Consider the following 18385-nt stretch of genomic DNA (forward strand, 5'->3'; position numbering starts at 1 on the left):
AGTACTAAAGCAGGCAATGGGCTTCACAGTTATCAGTTATAGTGACCTCTCTATACCAAGATAGAAAAGACTATTTCTGAAGACCAAGGGATAGTGACTTTAGGGATCTGTTTATTGTTTTGGGTAAAACATAACCATTCCTAATTTGGAAGGTACAGAGCAGAAACATTTCAAGGTGACAAGCTGATCTTCAGCTTAGCAAATCTGGAAATTGAAAATGGTGGTAGTGAACTACCGTATATACTAGAGTATAAGCCAACCTGAATATAAGCCGAATTTTTTTACCACAAAAATCTGGGGAAAAATATGGACTTGAGTATAAGCCCAGGGTGAGAAATGCAGCAGCTACTGGTCAATTTCAAAATAAAAAAGAGAGCAATAAAATTGTATTATTGTTTTTGAATACTTTTCATTGAATATTTTTGTGAATGCAATAAAAGAAAAAAAATATATTGAGGCATCAGTAGGTTAAATGCTTTTGAATATTTACATAAAACTAATTTGAGATAAGACTATCCAACTCTGATGAAACCATTATTCTCACCTTTTTCAGTGTAAATGTGCTTACATAGCCTTCCAATAATAATAGAGTAAAATAATAAATGTAATAATAATAAGAGTAAAATAATAAATGTAATAAAACAATAGTAAATACAGTAAAATAATAATAGAGGATAATAATGTAATAATAATAATAATAATAATAATTAGAATAACATAATAAATGTAATAAAATAATACCAATAACAGAGTAAAATAATAAATAACCTTGATTCAAGTATAAGCCAAGGGGAGCTTTTACAGCCTAAAAAAGTGGTGGAAAAACTAGGCTAATACCCAAGTATATACAGTAGTTTTAAAGAAAGTACATTGAAGCCAAGGCTTTAAGTTTAGCATAAATATACATACACTTTGTATTGGGATACATTAAATATACATAATTACACTGGTTTGCACAGCTTGTGTAACCTGTTATGCAATATGCACCTAACAAGCTTGCCAAGGCTTAGCTTCCCCAGCTTGGCAGAGGAAAGTAATAGAGTGGGCTATATGTATGGTAACATCGCACCTCAGTAGGATGCCAGGCCAAATTGTGAGATAAACATTTTCAACATTCATGGATTATACTGTAGTACAGAAGGAGTTAGAATTCTGATGCCCTTCAGATGTCGCTGGAGCTCCCCATGTGCCTTACCACTGTATAAAGATGCTTCTAAGGGTTGATGGGATTTGCTATTCCAAAACCTGTGTAGTAGGCATGGTTAGGTTTGGTCGGAATCTTTGTAATTCGGAATACATTTCGAAAGATTTGCTTTTTGAAGCGATTTTGAAGTTTTAAAGGAAACAGGAAGTCCCTTTGCCCTTCCGAAGCTTTTTCCGCCATTTCTGTTACGAAGCAGTAAGTGAGTCAGAAATTATTCAGCTTTTCCCCGCTTCTGGTTTCAAGCCTGGGAAGCATTTTAAAGCAAACTGGATGGATTTCCTGCCTTCCCCTCACTTCTGGTCTCGAGCCTGGGAAGCGTTTTAAACCAGACTAAATGGATTTCCTGCCTTTCCTCTCTCCTCGTTTCTGGTCTCGAGCCTGGGAAGCATTTTAAACCAGACTAAATGGATTTCCTGCCTTTCCTCTCCCTTTGCTTCTGGTCTCGAGCCTGGGAAGCGTTTTAAACCAGACTGGATGGATTTCCTGCCTTTCCTCTCCCCTCGTTTCTGGTCTTGAGCCTGGGAAGCTTTTTAAACCAGACTGGATGTATTTCCTGCCTTTCTGTGAAAATCGGAACTGACTTCCAAATCGAACCACTACATCCGAAACGAATTTCGAACCATTTTTTTTAAATCAAACAAGCCTACTGTGTAGAACTGCATGATTCTGGACTTAAAACCTTTTCACAGTGGACTTTCTTATAAAAGGAGCCTTGATTCTAAAGAGATAGCTGTTGAGGCCTATAGCATGGCCCCACTGCTAGGAATTTGGTGTGAAGAAGAGGTACCTACAAGCCCTTGGATGGCAGTACGTGTGAAAAAGATCTTGGAGTCCTCGTGGACAACAAGTTAAACATGAGCCAACAATGTGATGTGGCGGCAAAAAAAGCCAATGGGATTTTGGCCTGCATTACTAGGAGCATAGTGTCTAGATCTAGGGAAGTAATGCTACCCCTCTATTCTGCTCTGGTTGGACCACACCTGGAATATTGTGTCCAATTCTGGGCACCACAATTCAAGAGAGATATTGACAAGCTGGAATGTGTCCAGAGGAGGGCAACTAAAATGATCAAGGGTCTGGAGAACAAGCCCTATGAGGAGCGGCTTAAGGATCTGGGCATGTTTAGCCTGAAGAAGAGAAGGCTGAGAGGAGATATGATAGTGATGTATAAATATGTGAGAGGAAGCCACAGGGAGGAGGGAGCAAGCTTGTTTTCTGCTTCCCTGGAGGCTAGGACGTGGAACAATGGCTTCAAACTACAAGAGAGGAGATTCCATCTGAACATGAGGAAGAACTTCCTGACTGTGAGAGCAGTTCAGCAGTGGAACTCTCTGCCCCGGAGTGTGGTGGAGGCTCCTTCTTTGGAAGCTTTTAAACAGGGGCTGGATGGCCATCTGTCTGGGGTGATTTGAATGCAATATTCCTGCTTCTTGGCAGGGGTTTGGACTGGATGGCCCATGAGGTTTCTTCCAACTCTTTGATTCTATGATTCTATGATTCTATGAAAGATGGATCTCCCTATCCTTGCTGTTTAACCACAACAGGAAACATAAAGAAAACCACATTCTTGGGAGCTGGCCTAGCTGGGAATCTGCAATGATGAAGAAACTGCTTACCTCTCATCTGGGAGTGCTTTTGCGCTTACAAATTATGCACATTGCATTAATTACATTCACCTGAGGCTGGGTGGGGTAAAAGTGGTACTTGTGAAACTTCTGGTGTGTAGGTGTGCTCTCCATCCTGCTGCTCGGCGTCCTGGGATTGCTCATTACAGACTGGAGGTGCCTTCTCTTCCAAGCACTCAGGGCTTCTGTGGTACCAAGAAGATGCAAGGCTTATGGAAAGGTGGTCTGCTGCTAATAACACTCTACTTGGCTTCCTATCAAGGTAAGGGCCTGGTAGCTTATTTCCCTGGTGAAGACAAACAACCTGCCTTTCTCAAAATGAAGGATAAGGGATTTTTCAGGTCCATGAAATGTGAAAAGATACTGATTATGATCTATAAAGCCCTATACATTTTGAATTGAGCCTGTCTTCAAGGACATGTCTCTTGGTGACATGAGGGAGAGCCTTCTCAGTGACTGCTCCGATCCTCTGGAACACTCTCATATTAGAGACTAAATTGGCAGGCAGATAGCTTTTATTTAAACAGAAGCTCTGGAGCTTTTTATTGGGCATTTTTTCTGATCTTTTGGTATGCTTGTAACTAGTTTTAAAATATATTATGATAGTATTGTAATTGTACGGAAAATGTTTTTAGTTTAGTGTTTTTGGAAACTGGCTTGGGCCAAGAGCCTTCCATACAGCTAAAATCCCACAATATCTGCTTTGAACTAGGATATATGGCAGCATTGACTCAGATAACCCAGTTCAAAGCAAATATTGTGGTATTTTCATGGACCAGTCCACGCCAGAGCTCTCTGTCGGTCGTCACCACTCCCAGCTCCTTCACGGTCAATCCAGTCACTCCAAGGATACCATCCATCCATCTTGCCCTTGGTCGCCCCCTCTTCCTTTTTCCTTCATAGAATCATAGAATCATAGAATCAAAGAGTTGGAAGAGACCTCATGGGTCATCCAGTCCAACCCCCTGCCAAGAAGCAGGAATATTGCATTGAAATCACCCCTGACAAATGGCCATCCAGCCTCTGCTTAAAAGCTTCCAAAGAAGGAGCCTCCACCACACTCCGGGGCAGAGAGTTCCACTGCTGAACGGCTCTCACAGTCAGGAAGTTCTTCCTAATGTTCAGATGGAATCTCCTCTCTTGTAGTTTGAAGCCATTGTTCCGCGTCCTAGTCTCCAAGGAAGCAGAAAACAAGCTTGCTCCCTCCTCCCTGTGGCTTCCTCTCACATATTTATACATGGCTATCATATCTCCTCTCAGCCTTCTCTTCTTCAGGCTAAACATGCCCAGTTCCCTAAGCCGCTCCTCATAGGGCTTGTTCTCCAGACCCTTGATCATTTTAGTCGCCCTCCTCTGGACACATTCCACATTCCTTCAATTTTCCCCAGCATCATACTCTTCTCTAAGCATTCCTCTCTTCTCATGATGTGGCCAAAATACTTCATCTTGGCCTCTACTATTCTTCCCTCCAATGAGCAGTCAGGCTTTATTTCTTGAAGTATACAAGGGTAGGACATGAAATTATGTGGAGGCAGCATCAACCCCATCCCCTCACCCCTAAATGAAGCAGGTAGGCCTTCCTTTCCCTTTTCCCTCTCCCTTTCTTTCTTTCTTTCTTTCTTTCTTTCTTTCTTAACTGCTGTGAAAAGAGGAGACTATGTGCTAGATCCAAAACTGAATGTATAATGGGTTGTTGTAGGTTTTTTGGGGCTATATGGCCATGGTCTAGAGGCATTCTCTCCTGACGTTTTGCCTGCATTTATGGCAAGCATCCTCAGAGGTAGTGAGGTCTGTTGGAACTAGGAAAAAGGGTTTATATATCTGTGGAATGACCAGGGTGAGACAAAGGACTCTTGTCTGCTGGAGCCAGGTGTGAATGTTTCAACTCATCACAGTTGAACACAGAGAACACAGAAATGCTGGACCACTCTCACAACCACCATGTCAGACTACACAGAGAAGCCATTGAAATACACAAGCATGTGGACAATTTCAACAGAAAGGAGGAAACCATGAAAATGAACAAAATCTGGCTACCAGTATTAAAAAAACTCTAAAATCACAACAGCAAAACAACAGAAACAACCAAAGACATCTAATCATCTCTCAACAAAAGATTCCCCCAGGCACTAACAAGCCACACCAAAAACTGCCAGACCATCAAATGCTAATCAAGGTGATCAGTTGAAACATTCACACCTGGCTCTAGCAGACAAGAGTCCTTTGTCTCACCCTGGTCATTCCAGAAATATTACCCCCTTTTTCCTAGTTCCAACAGACCTCACTACCTCTGAGGATGCTTGCCATAAATGCAGGCGAAACGTCAGGAGAGAATGCCTCTAGACCATGGCCATATAGCCCGAAAAAACCTACAACAACCCAGTGATTCCAGCTATGAAAGCCTTCGACAATACATTGAATGTATAATCTCTGGCTATTGTTTCCCCACTCCTTAGTAAAAACCTTCAATATTCTACTCACTGGAGAAGGCTGGTGTATATTGGCTGAAATCTTCATTTGTAGCTGATTCTGATAGGTAATTTGTAACTTCATGATAATCATATTCATATTCTCTTCTTCAGATTCAGCTACATTTGATTCTTCTGTGCCAAATACACCTTGACCCTGGGAAATGAATTTGTTTGACCTGACAAATGTAAGGGGAGGGAATGGAAGTTTTATTACAGTAGTGTTGCCATTGTTATGAACTCTTGTTATGAGACAGGTAGGGAGCTCAGTCTGGGAAATTGCAGTCTCTTCGTTAGCATGGCCATTCTTGCCAGACCTGTTTCGGAGTCACAAGGCGTCTTCATTTCAAGGCAGGACTTGTACATCAGCTAGCTTAGGCGATAAGGCAGTGAGTACATGGCACATCACATGGTTTATCACCGGAGGAAAAATTGCTTGGTTCCAATACAATTAAGTGTTTGGAACAGGCCTGCACAACCTGCGACGCTCCAGGTGTTTTGGACTCCAGCTCCCAGAATTCTTGGCCATTGGACAAACTGGTTAGGACTTCCGGAAATTGGACACCTGGTTGTGCAGGCTTGGTTTGGAATGTGAGCACAAAATGAGCCCTTGTTTTCAGTTGTTGCATTAGGGCTATTAACGGGCATGACTAACAAACCAGCTAATCTAAATTATCTATCTCTGTGAAACCTTTTTTGCACTAGAAAACCCAGAATCCAACAAGCAAGGCAGCTCTGGCTTTCTGGTGCAGGGATTACATAAACTGCAGAATCAAGAAGTAGCAATTCCAATCTTCAGATACTATGTACTAGGCCTGGGTAACAACGCAAAAATTTGTTTCTAAAATCGATTTGTATTTGGGTTTTTGTTTTTGTTTCGATATTTAAAATAATTACAAAATTTTCCCTTAAAAAAGTTCGGTATTTACGAAATTTCGTTAATATTTACAAAACATTTTGTAAAGATGGCGCCCTTTTTTCCCCAATATTTTTTCAATATTTTTTTAATTTAATTATTAATTTAGTAGAATAGGGAGGAGAAATTATTATTAAGGAGGGAAGGCAGGCACTCACTCTGGCGGGCCCTCAAGCGCTGCCGCCGAGTCGGGCCCGGCTCCTCCGAAGCTAAGGTTTCAGTGTGGAATTGGGAGAAGGGGCTCCCCAAAGGCCATCTAGTCCCGCCCTCTGCTATGGTCTCAATGCGAAATTGGGAGAAGGGCTCCCCAAAGGCCATCTAGCCCAGCCCTCCGCTAAGGTTTCAGTGCGGAATTGGGAGAACGAAGCACACCCACCGCAAAGGTGAGGAAGGAGGGACGGGCCGCCTTCCCGCTGAGGGTCGCTCGCCCTCTCGCTCGCTTGCTCAGCCGGCGCCTTCCCCGCCCTCTCCTCCTCCTCCTCCTCCTCCTCCTCCTCCTCCTCCTCCTCCTCTTTCAGGCTCTGACTGGCTAAGGAGAGGAGAGAGAGGAGAGCTCCCAGCAAGCATAGCCATCTTACGTATTTCCGAAATGGACGGAAATACAAAAATATTTGGTGCATGCCGTTTCGATATTTAAAAACACTTCCGGGTTTACAAATAAGTTTTGTAATCGTTTTGTAATTGCTAAAATTAACGAATATTTAACGAATTACAAAATTAACGAACGAAACCGCCCAGGCCTACTATGTACAGTAGTGTATTGTCGAATGCTTTATGGCTGGAATCATTGGGTTGTTGTAGATTTTTCGGGCTATATGGCCATGTTCTAGAAGCATTCTCTCCTGACGTTTTGCCTGCATCTATGGCAAGCATCCTCAGAGGTTGTGAACAACCTCTGAGGATTTTATTTATTTGTCGTGTCAGGGCAACCAGTCAATTATATTAACAGAACAAAGCAAACAAACAGACAAAATACAAAATTTGTGAGTTTGGTAGTTGATTAAATGTCCTTTGACCAGTATCTGGCCACTTGGAGTGCTTCTGGTGTTGCTGCAAAAAGGTCCTCCATTGTGCATGTGGCAGGGCTCAGGTTAGATTGCAGCAGGTGGTCAGTGGTTTGCTCTTCTCCACACTCGCATGTCGTGGATTCCACTTTGTAGCCCCATTTCTTGAGGTTGGCTCTGCATCTCGTGGTGCCACAACGCAGTCTGTTCAGCGCCTTCCAAGTTGCCCAGTCTTCTGTGTGCCCAGGGGGGAGTCTCTCATTTGGTATCAGCCATTGGTTGAGGTTCTGGGTTTGAGCCTGCCACTTTTGGACTCTCGCTTGCTTAAGTGTTCCAGCGAGTGTCTCTGTAGATCTTAGAAAACTATTTCTAGATTTAAGTCGTTGACGTGCTGGCTGATACCCAAACAGGGGATGAGCTGGAGATGTCTCTGCCTTGTTCCTTTCACTATTGGCTGCTACTTTCCGGCGGATGTCAGGTGGTGCAATACCGGCTAAGCAGTGTAATTTCTCCAGTGGTGTAGGGCGCAGACACCCCGTGATAATACGGCATGTCTCATTAAGAGCCACATCCACTGTTTTAGTGTGGTGAGATGTGTTCCACACTGGACATGCGTACTCAGCAGCAGAGTAGCATAGTGCAAGGATCCTCTGAGGATGTTTGCCATAGATGCAGGCAAAACTTCAGGAGAGAATGCTTCTAGAACATGGCCATATAGCCCGAAAAACCTACAACAACCCTATCTACAGTAGTGTTTTCTTGGTGACTTCTACTGCAGAGTGGACAGACTTTGAAAATCCAGAAAATAGGAGCCCTTGTCTGAGACTCTACAATTAACTGGGAGAAAGTATGACTTACATGTGGCTCCCAAACCTCATTCTTATGGTCCTTGAAGCCCTCTGGAAATCTCCGAATGTTCCCATTTTTAAAAAGTCAATGCAATTTGGGGCAATTATTTGGTCTAAAACTAATGGAACGATTAGACGATGTGATTGGGCAATGTTTTCAGATAGGAGATGCTAATCATATGTTTGTTATTGGCTTTGCTATGGTTTTATAATATTTTAATATTCTAGTTGTGTTTTATGGTCTTGGTACCAACTGTGAACCGTCCCGAGTCGCCTGCGGGCTGAGAGGGACGGTGTGTGTGTGTGTGTGTGTGTGTGTGTGTATATATATATATATATATAGTAAATAAATAAAAAAATAAGCCAAGGCACCAAAGCCACCCTCAAAGGTTGTGGTTTGGCTCGCCAAGAACTCCTCCTCAGTAGTTTTGGGGATTGACTGTATCTGCTTCCAGAATCTGGAACTCCCTTCCTACAAGGAGCCTTTTTGAAGACTTTTGGAGTTTTTTTGGATTACATGTCACATTATGGCTTGCCTGAGTTAGACATAGGAGTTGAAATATGGACTTCACAATGCTCACGGTTATGTATTTAATCTATATAAATAAAAATGTAATGTTCGTTTGTGGGATTAACGTAACTCAAAAATCACTGGACGAACTGACACCAAATTTGGACACAAGACACCTAACAACCCAATGTATGTCTTTCATTCAAAAAATGGATTTTGTCATTTGGGAGTTGTAGTTGCTGGGATTTATAGTTCGCCTACAATCAAAGAGCGTTCTGAACCCCACCAATGACAGAATTGAACCTATCTTGGCACACAGTTCTCCCATGACCAACAGAAAATACTGGAAGGGTTTGGTGAGCAGTGTCTTTTGGTTTTGGAGTTCTAGTTCACCTACATCCAGAGATCACTGTGGACTCAAACAATGATGGATCTGGGCCAAACTCTACACAAATACACAATATGCCCAAATGTGAACACCGGTAGAGTTTGGGGAAAATAGAATCTTGACATTTGGGAGTTGTAGTTGCTGGGATTTATAGTTCACCTACAATCACAGAGCATTCTGAACCCCACCAACGATAGAATTGGGCCAAACCTCCCACACAGAACCCCCATGACCACCAGAGTGGCCCACAGCAAGGCGTGGCAGGGGACGGCTAGTCTATAAAAATAAAAATGTAATGTTCGTTGGTGGGATTAACATAACTCAAAAACCACTGGACGAATTGACATGAAATTTGGACACAACACATCTATCAGGCCAACAAGTGACCATCCATCATAAAAACATGGAAAAACACAACAGAAGGGATTTAAAAAGCAAAAAAACAAAAACTGCATTACAACGCATGCGCAAATCTACATATGCACATATACACAAATATATACACAAACATGCATGCGCAAAACCACATATGCACATATACATAAATATATACACACAAAAAACAGATATATACAGACTTGGCCACAGCAACGCGTGGCAGAGGACGGCTAGTCTATAAAAATAAAAATGTAATGTTCGTTTGTGGGATTAACATAACTCAAAAACCACTGGACGAACTGACACGAAATTTGGACACAATACACCTATCAGGCCAATGAGTGACCATCACTCATAAAAACACTGAAAAACACAGTGGAAGGAACTTAAAAAGCCCCCAAAACCCCACAAAAATTACATTACAATGCATGTGCAAAACCACATATCTATACACAAACACAGAAATATACACATACACAATATATACACACAGAAAACACATACACAGAGACTGGGCCACAGCCAGCATGTAGCAAGGGACCACTAGTGTAATATATATTGAAATGTCTGTAGTTTCATATTCATATTTCCTAAAATATTTTTTCTACTGGAAACTAATGCAACAATACATGATCGTGTCATTCATTTGTCACAGGACTCCTATTTTTTTCTGCTAAAACAAATAAGCTGCTCTTATTGTATGGCTATACTGTCTGAGAAATTGTTGAAACTTTACTGAGCTTTGATTGTGGTCTCATCTCTTTCCATAAATGCCTGGCATTTTCTATACTGAGAAAGCTCCACTTGCAAGAATTGTAAATCTTTTCCCATCTTTTCCTCCACTGCAGAGCGTAGGCAGAGCATTGCACTGAGTAGTTTTTCATGCCTGGCCTGTCTTGAGGAAGGTCTGTAGGAATTTTGTGTGCACAGCAGAGTCACTGCTGAGATACTCTTTAAGGTGCAAGGGACACACCCCATCGCCCACATTATTGCACCATAGCCAGATGTATTACTTCTGAATGGAATGAGATGCATCCCCGCCCCCAGAAAGTCAATGCTTCTCTGTCAAGCACCAAGTGAACCTGGAAAAATCAGAAAATGGGGATGGATAGTTGACCATTTATAATGCTCTAAAATTGAATCCAGACAAGACAGAGGTACTCCTGGTCAGTCGCAGGGCCGAACAGGGTATAGGGTTACAGCCTGTGTTAGACGGGGTCGCACTCCCCCTGAAGACACAGGTTCGCAGTTTAGGTGTGATCCTGGACTCATCGCTGAGCCTGGATCCCCAGGTTTCGGCGGTGACCAGGGGAGCATTCGCACAGTTAAGACTCGTGCGCCAACTGCGACCGTACCTTGGGAAGTCTGACTTGGCCACGGTAGTCCACGCTCTGGTTACATCCCGCCTTGACTACTGCAACGCTCTCTACGTGGGGTTGCCTTTGAAGACGGCCCGGAAGCTCCAATTAGTCCAACGGGGGGCAGCCATGGTATTAACAGGAGCAGGGCGCAGGGAGCATACAACTCCTCTGCTGTACCAGCTCCACTGGCTACCGATTAGCTACCGAGCCCAATTCAAAGTGCTGGCTTTGACCTTTAAAGCCCTAAACGGTTCTGGCCCTACATACCTATCCGAACGTATCTCGGCCTATCAGCCCACCAGGACCCTAAGATCTTCAGGAGAAGCCCTTCTCTCCATCCCGCCTGCTTCACAAGTGCGGCTTGCGGGAACGAGAGATAGGGCCTTTTCTGTGGTGGCCCCCCGGCTTTGGAATGCCCTCCCTACTGAAATAAGATCAGCCACCTCGCTAATGGCATTTCGGAAAAAACTGAAAACTTGGATGTTCGAGCAAGTTTTCAACTAATTCCGATGTGATGATGTTTTGATCATGGACTAGCAATCAAGGATAACGAATTGGATTACGACTTTAACTATGAGATGTTCCGGTCTGTATTGGTGGCCCAATACTATGTATGTATATGTATGTATTTTTATATTTTATTTTATATTTTTAAAGTGAATATTGTATTTTTAAATATGTTGTAAACCGCAATGAGTTGCCGCACAGGCTGAGATATTAGCGGTATACAAGTGTACTAAATAAATAAATAAATAAATAAAATAAAAGCACTACCCTGGGAGGACAGCAAACATGGTACGTAGGGAAAGTATAACACAAGGTTAGTCTGTCCTTTGGAAGCACCCTCCTTATATATATTTGTAGTGAAAATAGACCTTGCTTATGTAGGGTGAACCACATTGTAAAGGGGGATAATATTTATTTATTTACTATATTTGTATACAGCCTTTCTCAGTCCGTAGGCGACTCAAGGCGGTTAACAGGGTAAAATTCAATGCTTACAATATCATAAATACAATTAAAAACATAACATATAATAAAAATTAAAGATATCAATAAAATATCAATTCATAGTGTGTCCTTGTTAAAAACGTTGTCCGATCTCATCGTTGCCATTCCATTTTCCTATGTCAGTTACTCTGCATTTTGAAATGCTTGTTCAAAAAGCCGGCTGAGACTTTTTTCCGGAATGTTAAAAGGGAGGTGGCCAATCTAATATCTATTGGGAGGGTGTTCCACAGCCGAGGGGCCACCGCCAAGAAGGCTCTGTCTCTCGTCTCCGCCAAACGTACATGTGACGAAGGCGGTAACGAGAGCAGGGCCTCCCCAGATTATCTTAAGTTCCTAGATGGTTCATAAGGGGAGATTTGTTTGGACTACTGCGTTTTAGGAATTTTATAATTTTATATTTTTATAATCAGTGAGATTTTTGTGCACTGTTGATTTTATTTATGTCATTGTATTTATACTTATGTATTACTGTCTGTATGTGGCACTTGGAGTGCTTCTGTGAGTTGCCTGATTCCCTTTGGGGATATGGTGGCAGGATACAAATATTTATTATTATTACTATTGACACAAAAGCACAGTATGTCACAGCAAACGAGATCTATATGCTGGATTTCGTATCACAAAATCACAAGTCGAACACTTTCCAAGCGTCTAGGACTGTGTGATAAATTTTCGAATGATGGCACAGATCCAAGTAAGGTGGCCTTTTGCAGTTGACAGATCGTGATTTTGTCGATGTTTCCAAATGCCGGCTGAGATCTTTTGGCACGGCACCCAGTGTGCCAATTACCACTGGGACCACCTGTACTTGTTTATGCCAGAGCCTTTGCAATTTAATTTTGAGGTCTTGATAGTGGCTGAGTTTTTCCTGTTGTTTTTCCTCAATGCAACTGTCACCCGGTATGGCGACATCAATAATCCAGACTTTTTCTTTTCCACAATCGTGATGTCTGGTGTATTGTGTTCCAAAACTTTGTCAGTCTGGATTCAAAAGTCCCACAGTATTTTTGCATGTTCATTTTCCACTACCTTTGCGGGTTTATGATCCCACCAATTCTTTACTGCAGGCAGGTGGTACTTGTGACATAAGTTCCAGTGAATCATCTGGGCCATCTTTGTTTGTAGTCCGTCTGTGCAATTTTCGTGCAACAGCTGAGGAGATGGTCCATGGTTTCATCAGCTTCCTTGCACAGTCTGCATTCTGGGTCATCCGCTGATTTTTCAATCCTGGCCTTAATGGTATTGGTTCTGATGGCTTGCTCCTGGGCTGCAAGAATCAGGCCTTCTGTTGCCTTCTTCAGGGTTCCATTCATGAGCCATAACCAGGTCTTCTCCTTGTCAACTTTACCTTCAATCTTCGCAAGGAACTACTCATGTAAGGCTTTGTTGTGCCAGCTGTCAGCTCTGGTTTGGAGTGCAGTTTTCTTGTACTGACTCTTTGTCTGCTGTGCTTTGAGAAGTTTCTGATTATGACTTCAATTAAAGCAGGTTCTTGGCTTTCCTTGACATATTCTGCCAGGGCGTGTTTTTCTTCTTCGACTGCTTGTTTGACTTGTAAGAGTCCTCTGCCCCCAGACTTTCTAGGCAGATAGAGCCGGTCAACATCACTGTGAGGATGTCGTGAATTATGGTCATGAGTTTTCTAGTTTTTCTGTCCAAATTGTCCAGTTCTGCCTGTGTCCAGTTTATGCCAGTAGTATAGGTATGGCCCAGGCATTTATGGCCTTGATGGTATTGCCGCCATTGAGCTTGCTTTTGAGAATTTTTCTGACCCTTTGAATGTATTCTTTGCTGATGACAGTTTTCACATGTTCATGTTTGATGTTGTCCAGCTGTAGTACTTACTTAGGAGATCCCTCGTTGGACGAGTAAGAGGGTCTTCCAATATTCTTGTGGGTTCGTAGGTGGCTGTGGAGCCCTATTCTTGACCTGCATCTTCTCCCACAGTGAAGGCATTGGTTTCCAGGTGGAAGGCGGTCCCGATCGGGGTTGGCTTGACGCGCCTTCCTCCTGGCATGTTTCTCTCTTTCACCCTCAACTCGTGCCTCCTCGAAGTCCGCAGCACTGCTGGTCACAGCTGACCTCCAGCTGGAGCACTCAAGGGCCAGGGTTTCCCAGTTCTCAGTGTCTATGCCAGATATTTTAAGGTTGGCTTTGAGGCCATCTTTAAATCTCTTTTCCTGTCCACCAATGTTCCGTTTTCCATTCTTAAGTTCAGAGTAGAGCAACTGCTTTGGGAGACGGTGGTCAGGCATCCGGACAACATGGCCAGCCCAGAGGAGTTGATGTTGGAGGACCATCGCTTCAATGCTGGTGGTCTTTGCTTCTTCCAGCACGCTGACGTTTGTCCGCTTGTCTTCCCAAGAGATTTGCACGATTTTCCGGAGGCAGCACTGATGGAATCGTTCCAGGAGTTGCATGTGACGTCTGTAGACAGTCCACGTCTCACAGGGTTGGGAGGACAATAGCTTTTGGTATCCCTACGGATGTCCTGGTCCTCAAACACTCTCTGCTTCATTCGGGAAAATGCTGTACTCGCAGAGCTCAGGCGGTGTTGTATTTCGGTGTCGATGTTGACTTTGGTGGAAGGTAGCGGAAATGGTCAACATTTTCTAATGTTACACCATTAAGCTGTATCTCTGGCATTGGAGAGAGATTGGCTGGTGACTGCTGGAACAGCACTTTGGTTTTCTCGATGTTCAGTGACAGGCCAAGCTTCGTGTATGCTTCTGCGAAGGTGTTTAGAGTGGCTTGTAGATCTTCTTCTGAATGCACACAGACAGTCAGTATGCCCAGACATTTATAGGCCTCTGGCTGGTGACACTTGATTGCTTGCCCATTGGGCATATTTATACCCTCACTTTCAATGATTTTTCCCTTCTTCAGTACCACTGTCGAACATTTGTCCAAACCAAACTCCATGTTGATATCCGTGCTAAAGATTCGGACAGTGTTAGTCTGGATTTCAGTTTCGGTTTTCCCATACAGCTTCAGGTCATCTATGTACAGCAGATGTGAAATTTTGTGAGATCTCTGAGACGTTTGATAGCCGAGGTTTGTTTTTTGTAAGATTTTTGACAGAGGGATCATGGCAATGATGAAAAGCAGTGGGGACAATGAGTCTCCCTGGAAAATTCCTCTTCTGATGTTGACAAGTCCATAGTTTTCATTTCTAACAAACAGTTCAGTTTTCCAGTGCTTCATCATATTTTCAATTAAAGTGTCAATGTTATTATTATTATTATTAATAATAATAATAATCTATTTATCTATGTATAAGTGGTGTTGTTAAGGATTATATGCTGAAGAGTGTTGGTCTATTTCACAAAAACGCTGGTATATTGGGTTGTTGTAGGCTTTTTCGGGCTATATGGCCATGGTCTAGAGGCATTCTCTCCTGATGTTTCGCCTGCATCTATGGCAAGCATCCTCAGAGGTAGTGAGATCTGTTGGAACTAGGAAAAGGGGTTTATATATCTGTGGAATGATCAGGATGAGACAAAGGACTCTTGTCTGCTGGAGCTAGGTGTGACTGTTCCAACTGACCACCTTGCTTAGCATGTAATGGCCTGACAGTGCCTAGAGCAAACTTTTGTTGAGAGGTGATTAGATGTCCTTGTTTGTTTTCTCTCTGTTGTGCTGTTGTAATTTTAGAGTTTTTTTTAATACTGGTAGCCAGATGTTGTTCATTTTCATGGTTTCCTCCTTTCTGTTGAAGTTGTCCACATGCTTGTGTATTTCAATGGCTTCTCTGTGTAGTCTGACATGGTGGTTGTGAGAGTGGTCCAGGCTGGTATATTCATGATGCATTCTTCCTAAGTGAAGAGTTTATCTCTTGTAGGATCAACACTGCTTTGTCTGTATCAGTGGTTCTCAACCTTCTGAATGCTGTGACCCCTTACTACAGTTCCTCATGTTGTGGTGACCCCCCAACCATAAAATTATTTTCGTTGCTACTTCATAACTGTAATGTTGCTGCTGTTATGAATCGTAATGTGGGGTTGGGGGGTGGAGTTGATTTTGTCATTTGGGAGTTGTAGTTGCTGGGATTTATAGTTAACCTATAATCAAAGAGCATTCTGAACTCCACCAACAATGGAACTGAACCAAACTTGGCAAACAGAACTCTCATGACCAACAGAAATTACTGAAAGGATTGGGTGTGCATTGACTTTGAGTTTTGGAGTTGTAGTTCACCTACACCCAGAGAGCACTGTGGACTCAAACAATGATGGATCTGGACCAAACTTGACACAGATACTCAATATGCCCAAATGTGAACACTGGTGGAGTTTGGGGAAAATAGACCTTGACATTTGGAAGTTGTGGTTGCTGGGATTTCTAGTTCAAATACAATCAAATAACTTTCTATACCCACCAATGATAGAACTGGGTGAAACTTCCCAAACAGAACACCTATGACCAACAGAAAATATTGTGCTTTCTGATGGTCTTTGGCGACCCCTCTGACACCCCCTCGCGACCCCTCCAGGGGTCCCGACCCCCAGGTTGAGAAACACTGGTCTGTATGATCACAACTTTCTTTGTGTAGGACCTATCAGCCTGCTGGATTTGTAACATTAAAGCTTAATGTGTGATGGCAATTGTTGCATTTCTCTGTGCATTATGACATTTAATTTGATGGAGAAAGTAGATAAAGGCAGAAGGAGCTGTCTTCTTATCATAGCATTCACTGCCTTTCTGTGTTGTTTGTAAACAGAGAATTTAGTCTACCTCATCACACGTTATAGACTCCAACGATCTTAACAGCAATCACCCACTTCATTTGCCATGGCACGCAGAAGAATGGTCTCCACCAATCTCACTTTCTTTCCCTTTATTTTTATTTTTTTGCGAGCACCTGTTGTTAGCCCCAGCTTCTGCCAACCTAGCAGTTCCAAAACATGTAAATGTGAGTAGATCAATAGGTAGTACTCCAGCGGGAAGATAATGGTGCTCCTTGCAGTCATGCTGGCCATATGACCTTGGAGGTGTCTATGGACAACGCCGGAATTCTCTGCCCCGGAGTGTGGTGGAGGCTACTTCTTTGCAAGCTTTTAAACAGAGGCTGGATGGCCATCTGTCGGGGGTGATTTGAATGCAATATTCCTGCTTCTTGGCAGGAGTTGGACTGGATGGCCCATGAGGTCTCTTCCAACTCTTTGATTCTATGATTTTATGAAATAGGATGGATATTTTAGGGATAGGTGGGCGTGCAGACAATCCTAGATCTCTCGTAAAGTGCATTTGGGACATATTGCTTGGGATTCCTTATTCTGGGAAGGCACACTGGAACATCCACGTTTTCAAGCTCCTTCTAAAGACTGCCAATGTTGGGGCATGCCTGATGTCCTTGGGGAAGGAGTTCCAGAGTCGTGGGGCCACCACCGAGAAGGCCCTGTCCCTCGTTCCCACCAATCGCGCTTGCGATGCAGGTGGGATCGTGAGCAGGGCCTCTCCAGCTGAACGAAGAGATCGTGTGGGTTCGTATATGGAAATGCGGTCACAATACAAGATAAATGTATTGCAAATAGATGATAACAATACAATAAAAATTAATTAAAAAAATTAAATACATACATCCAGAGAGAACCATGGACACAAACAATGATGGATCTGGACCAAACTTGGCATGAATACTCAATATGCCCAAATGTGAACACTGGTTGAGTTTGGGGGAAACAGACCTTGACATTTGGGAGTTGTAGTTGCTGGGATTTACAGTTCACCTCCAATCATAGAGCATTCTGAACCTCACCAAGGATAGGATTGAACCAAACTTCCCATACTGAACCCCCATGAACAACAGAAAATACTAATGGTCTTTGGCGACCCCTCTGACAGCCCCTTGCGACCCCCGCAGGGGTCCCGACCCCCAGTTTGAGAAACACTGACCTAACTGATATTACCCAACGTCCCAAACCAAACCCTGCTTTTTTGATGGCCGGGTACCCAATCTAGTGATCTAAACAACCATGATAAAAATCTGGGAGTAGCCTTCCGATGGCCGCGGACTGAGCGGGATTCGAACCCTGACCTTCAGGACTCTAGCCATGGCACTCTGCCGCTGAGGCCACCTAAGCCCTCCCTTAGTTCGACGGGGAAAAAACAGACTTAAGAAACTGAGGCAGGCAGGACGGCCGAGAGAGAGGAGCCCAAGGTTCGAAAGTGGGGAGAGGGGAGGGTGGTGGTGGAATGGGGTTCCTCCTGACGTCATCACGGCGCGTCGGATGGAAAGCTGAGGGAGGGAGGAAGGGAGTGGGCGGGGCGAAGTGGCTCAGAGCCTGTCGCTTGATGTTGTGAAGGGAAGAAGGAACTCTCCTTCGCTGCTCCGCCTTCCTTCCGCCTTGAGAGGCAGCACAACCCTTCTCCAGTTTCCCACGGGAAGAAACATCACCCAAAAGTCTTTGGGCTCCTTCCTTCCTTCCCTCCTTCCTTCCTTCCTTCCTTCCTTCCTTCCTTCTCCTTCTGCTTCAGGGCCCAGTTGAGAAGCTCCTCCCTCCCCAGTATCCCAGGTAGAGAGCCAGCAGGCAATGCACTCTGCACATGAACAGAGGCACCCTCGCCTCTACTCCAAAGACAAGAAGGTGGGCCACCCCCAAACCCTGCTTCACCCCCCTGCTCTGAAAGCAGATTTGGAAGAGACCTCATGGGTCATCCAGTCCAACCCC

General features: G+C 43.6%; 1 protein-coding gene across 1 annotated transcript in view; it reads left to right on the top strand.

Annotated features, from left to right (window-relative positions):
* Nucleotides 1-2928: 2928 nt before the first annotated feature.
* Nucleotides 2929-18385, top strand: part of LOC132771175 (prosaposin-like) — a 110910-nt gene continuing 95453 nt past the window's right edge. Inside the window, exon 1 of the mRNA XM_067466202.1 lies at nucleotides 2929-3091. Coding sequence (XP_067322303.1) covers nucleotides 3031-3091 — 61 coding nt within the window. The 5' untranslated portion in view covers nucleotides 2929-3030. The remainder of the gene's footprint in view (nucleotides 3092-18385) is intronic.

Source organism: Anolis sagrei, chromosome 3 (genome assembly GCF_037176765.1).
Source record: "Anolis sagrei isolate rAnoSag1 chromosome 3, rAnoSag1.mat, whole genome shotgun sequence".
NCBI lineage: Eukaryota > Metazoa > Chordata > Lepidosauria > Squamata > Dactyloidae > Anolis > Anolis sagrei.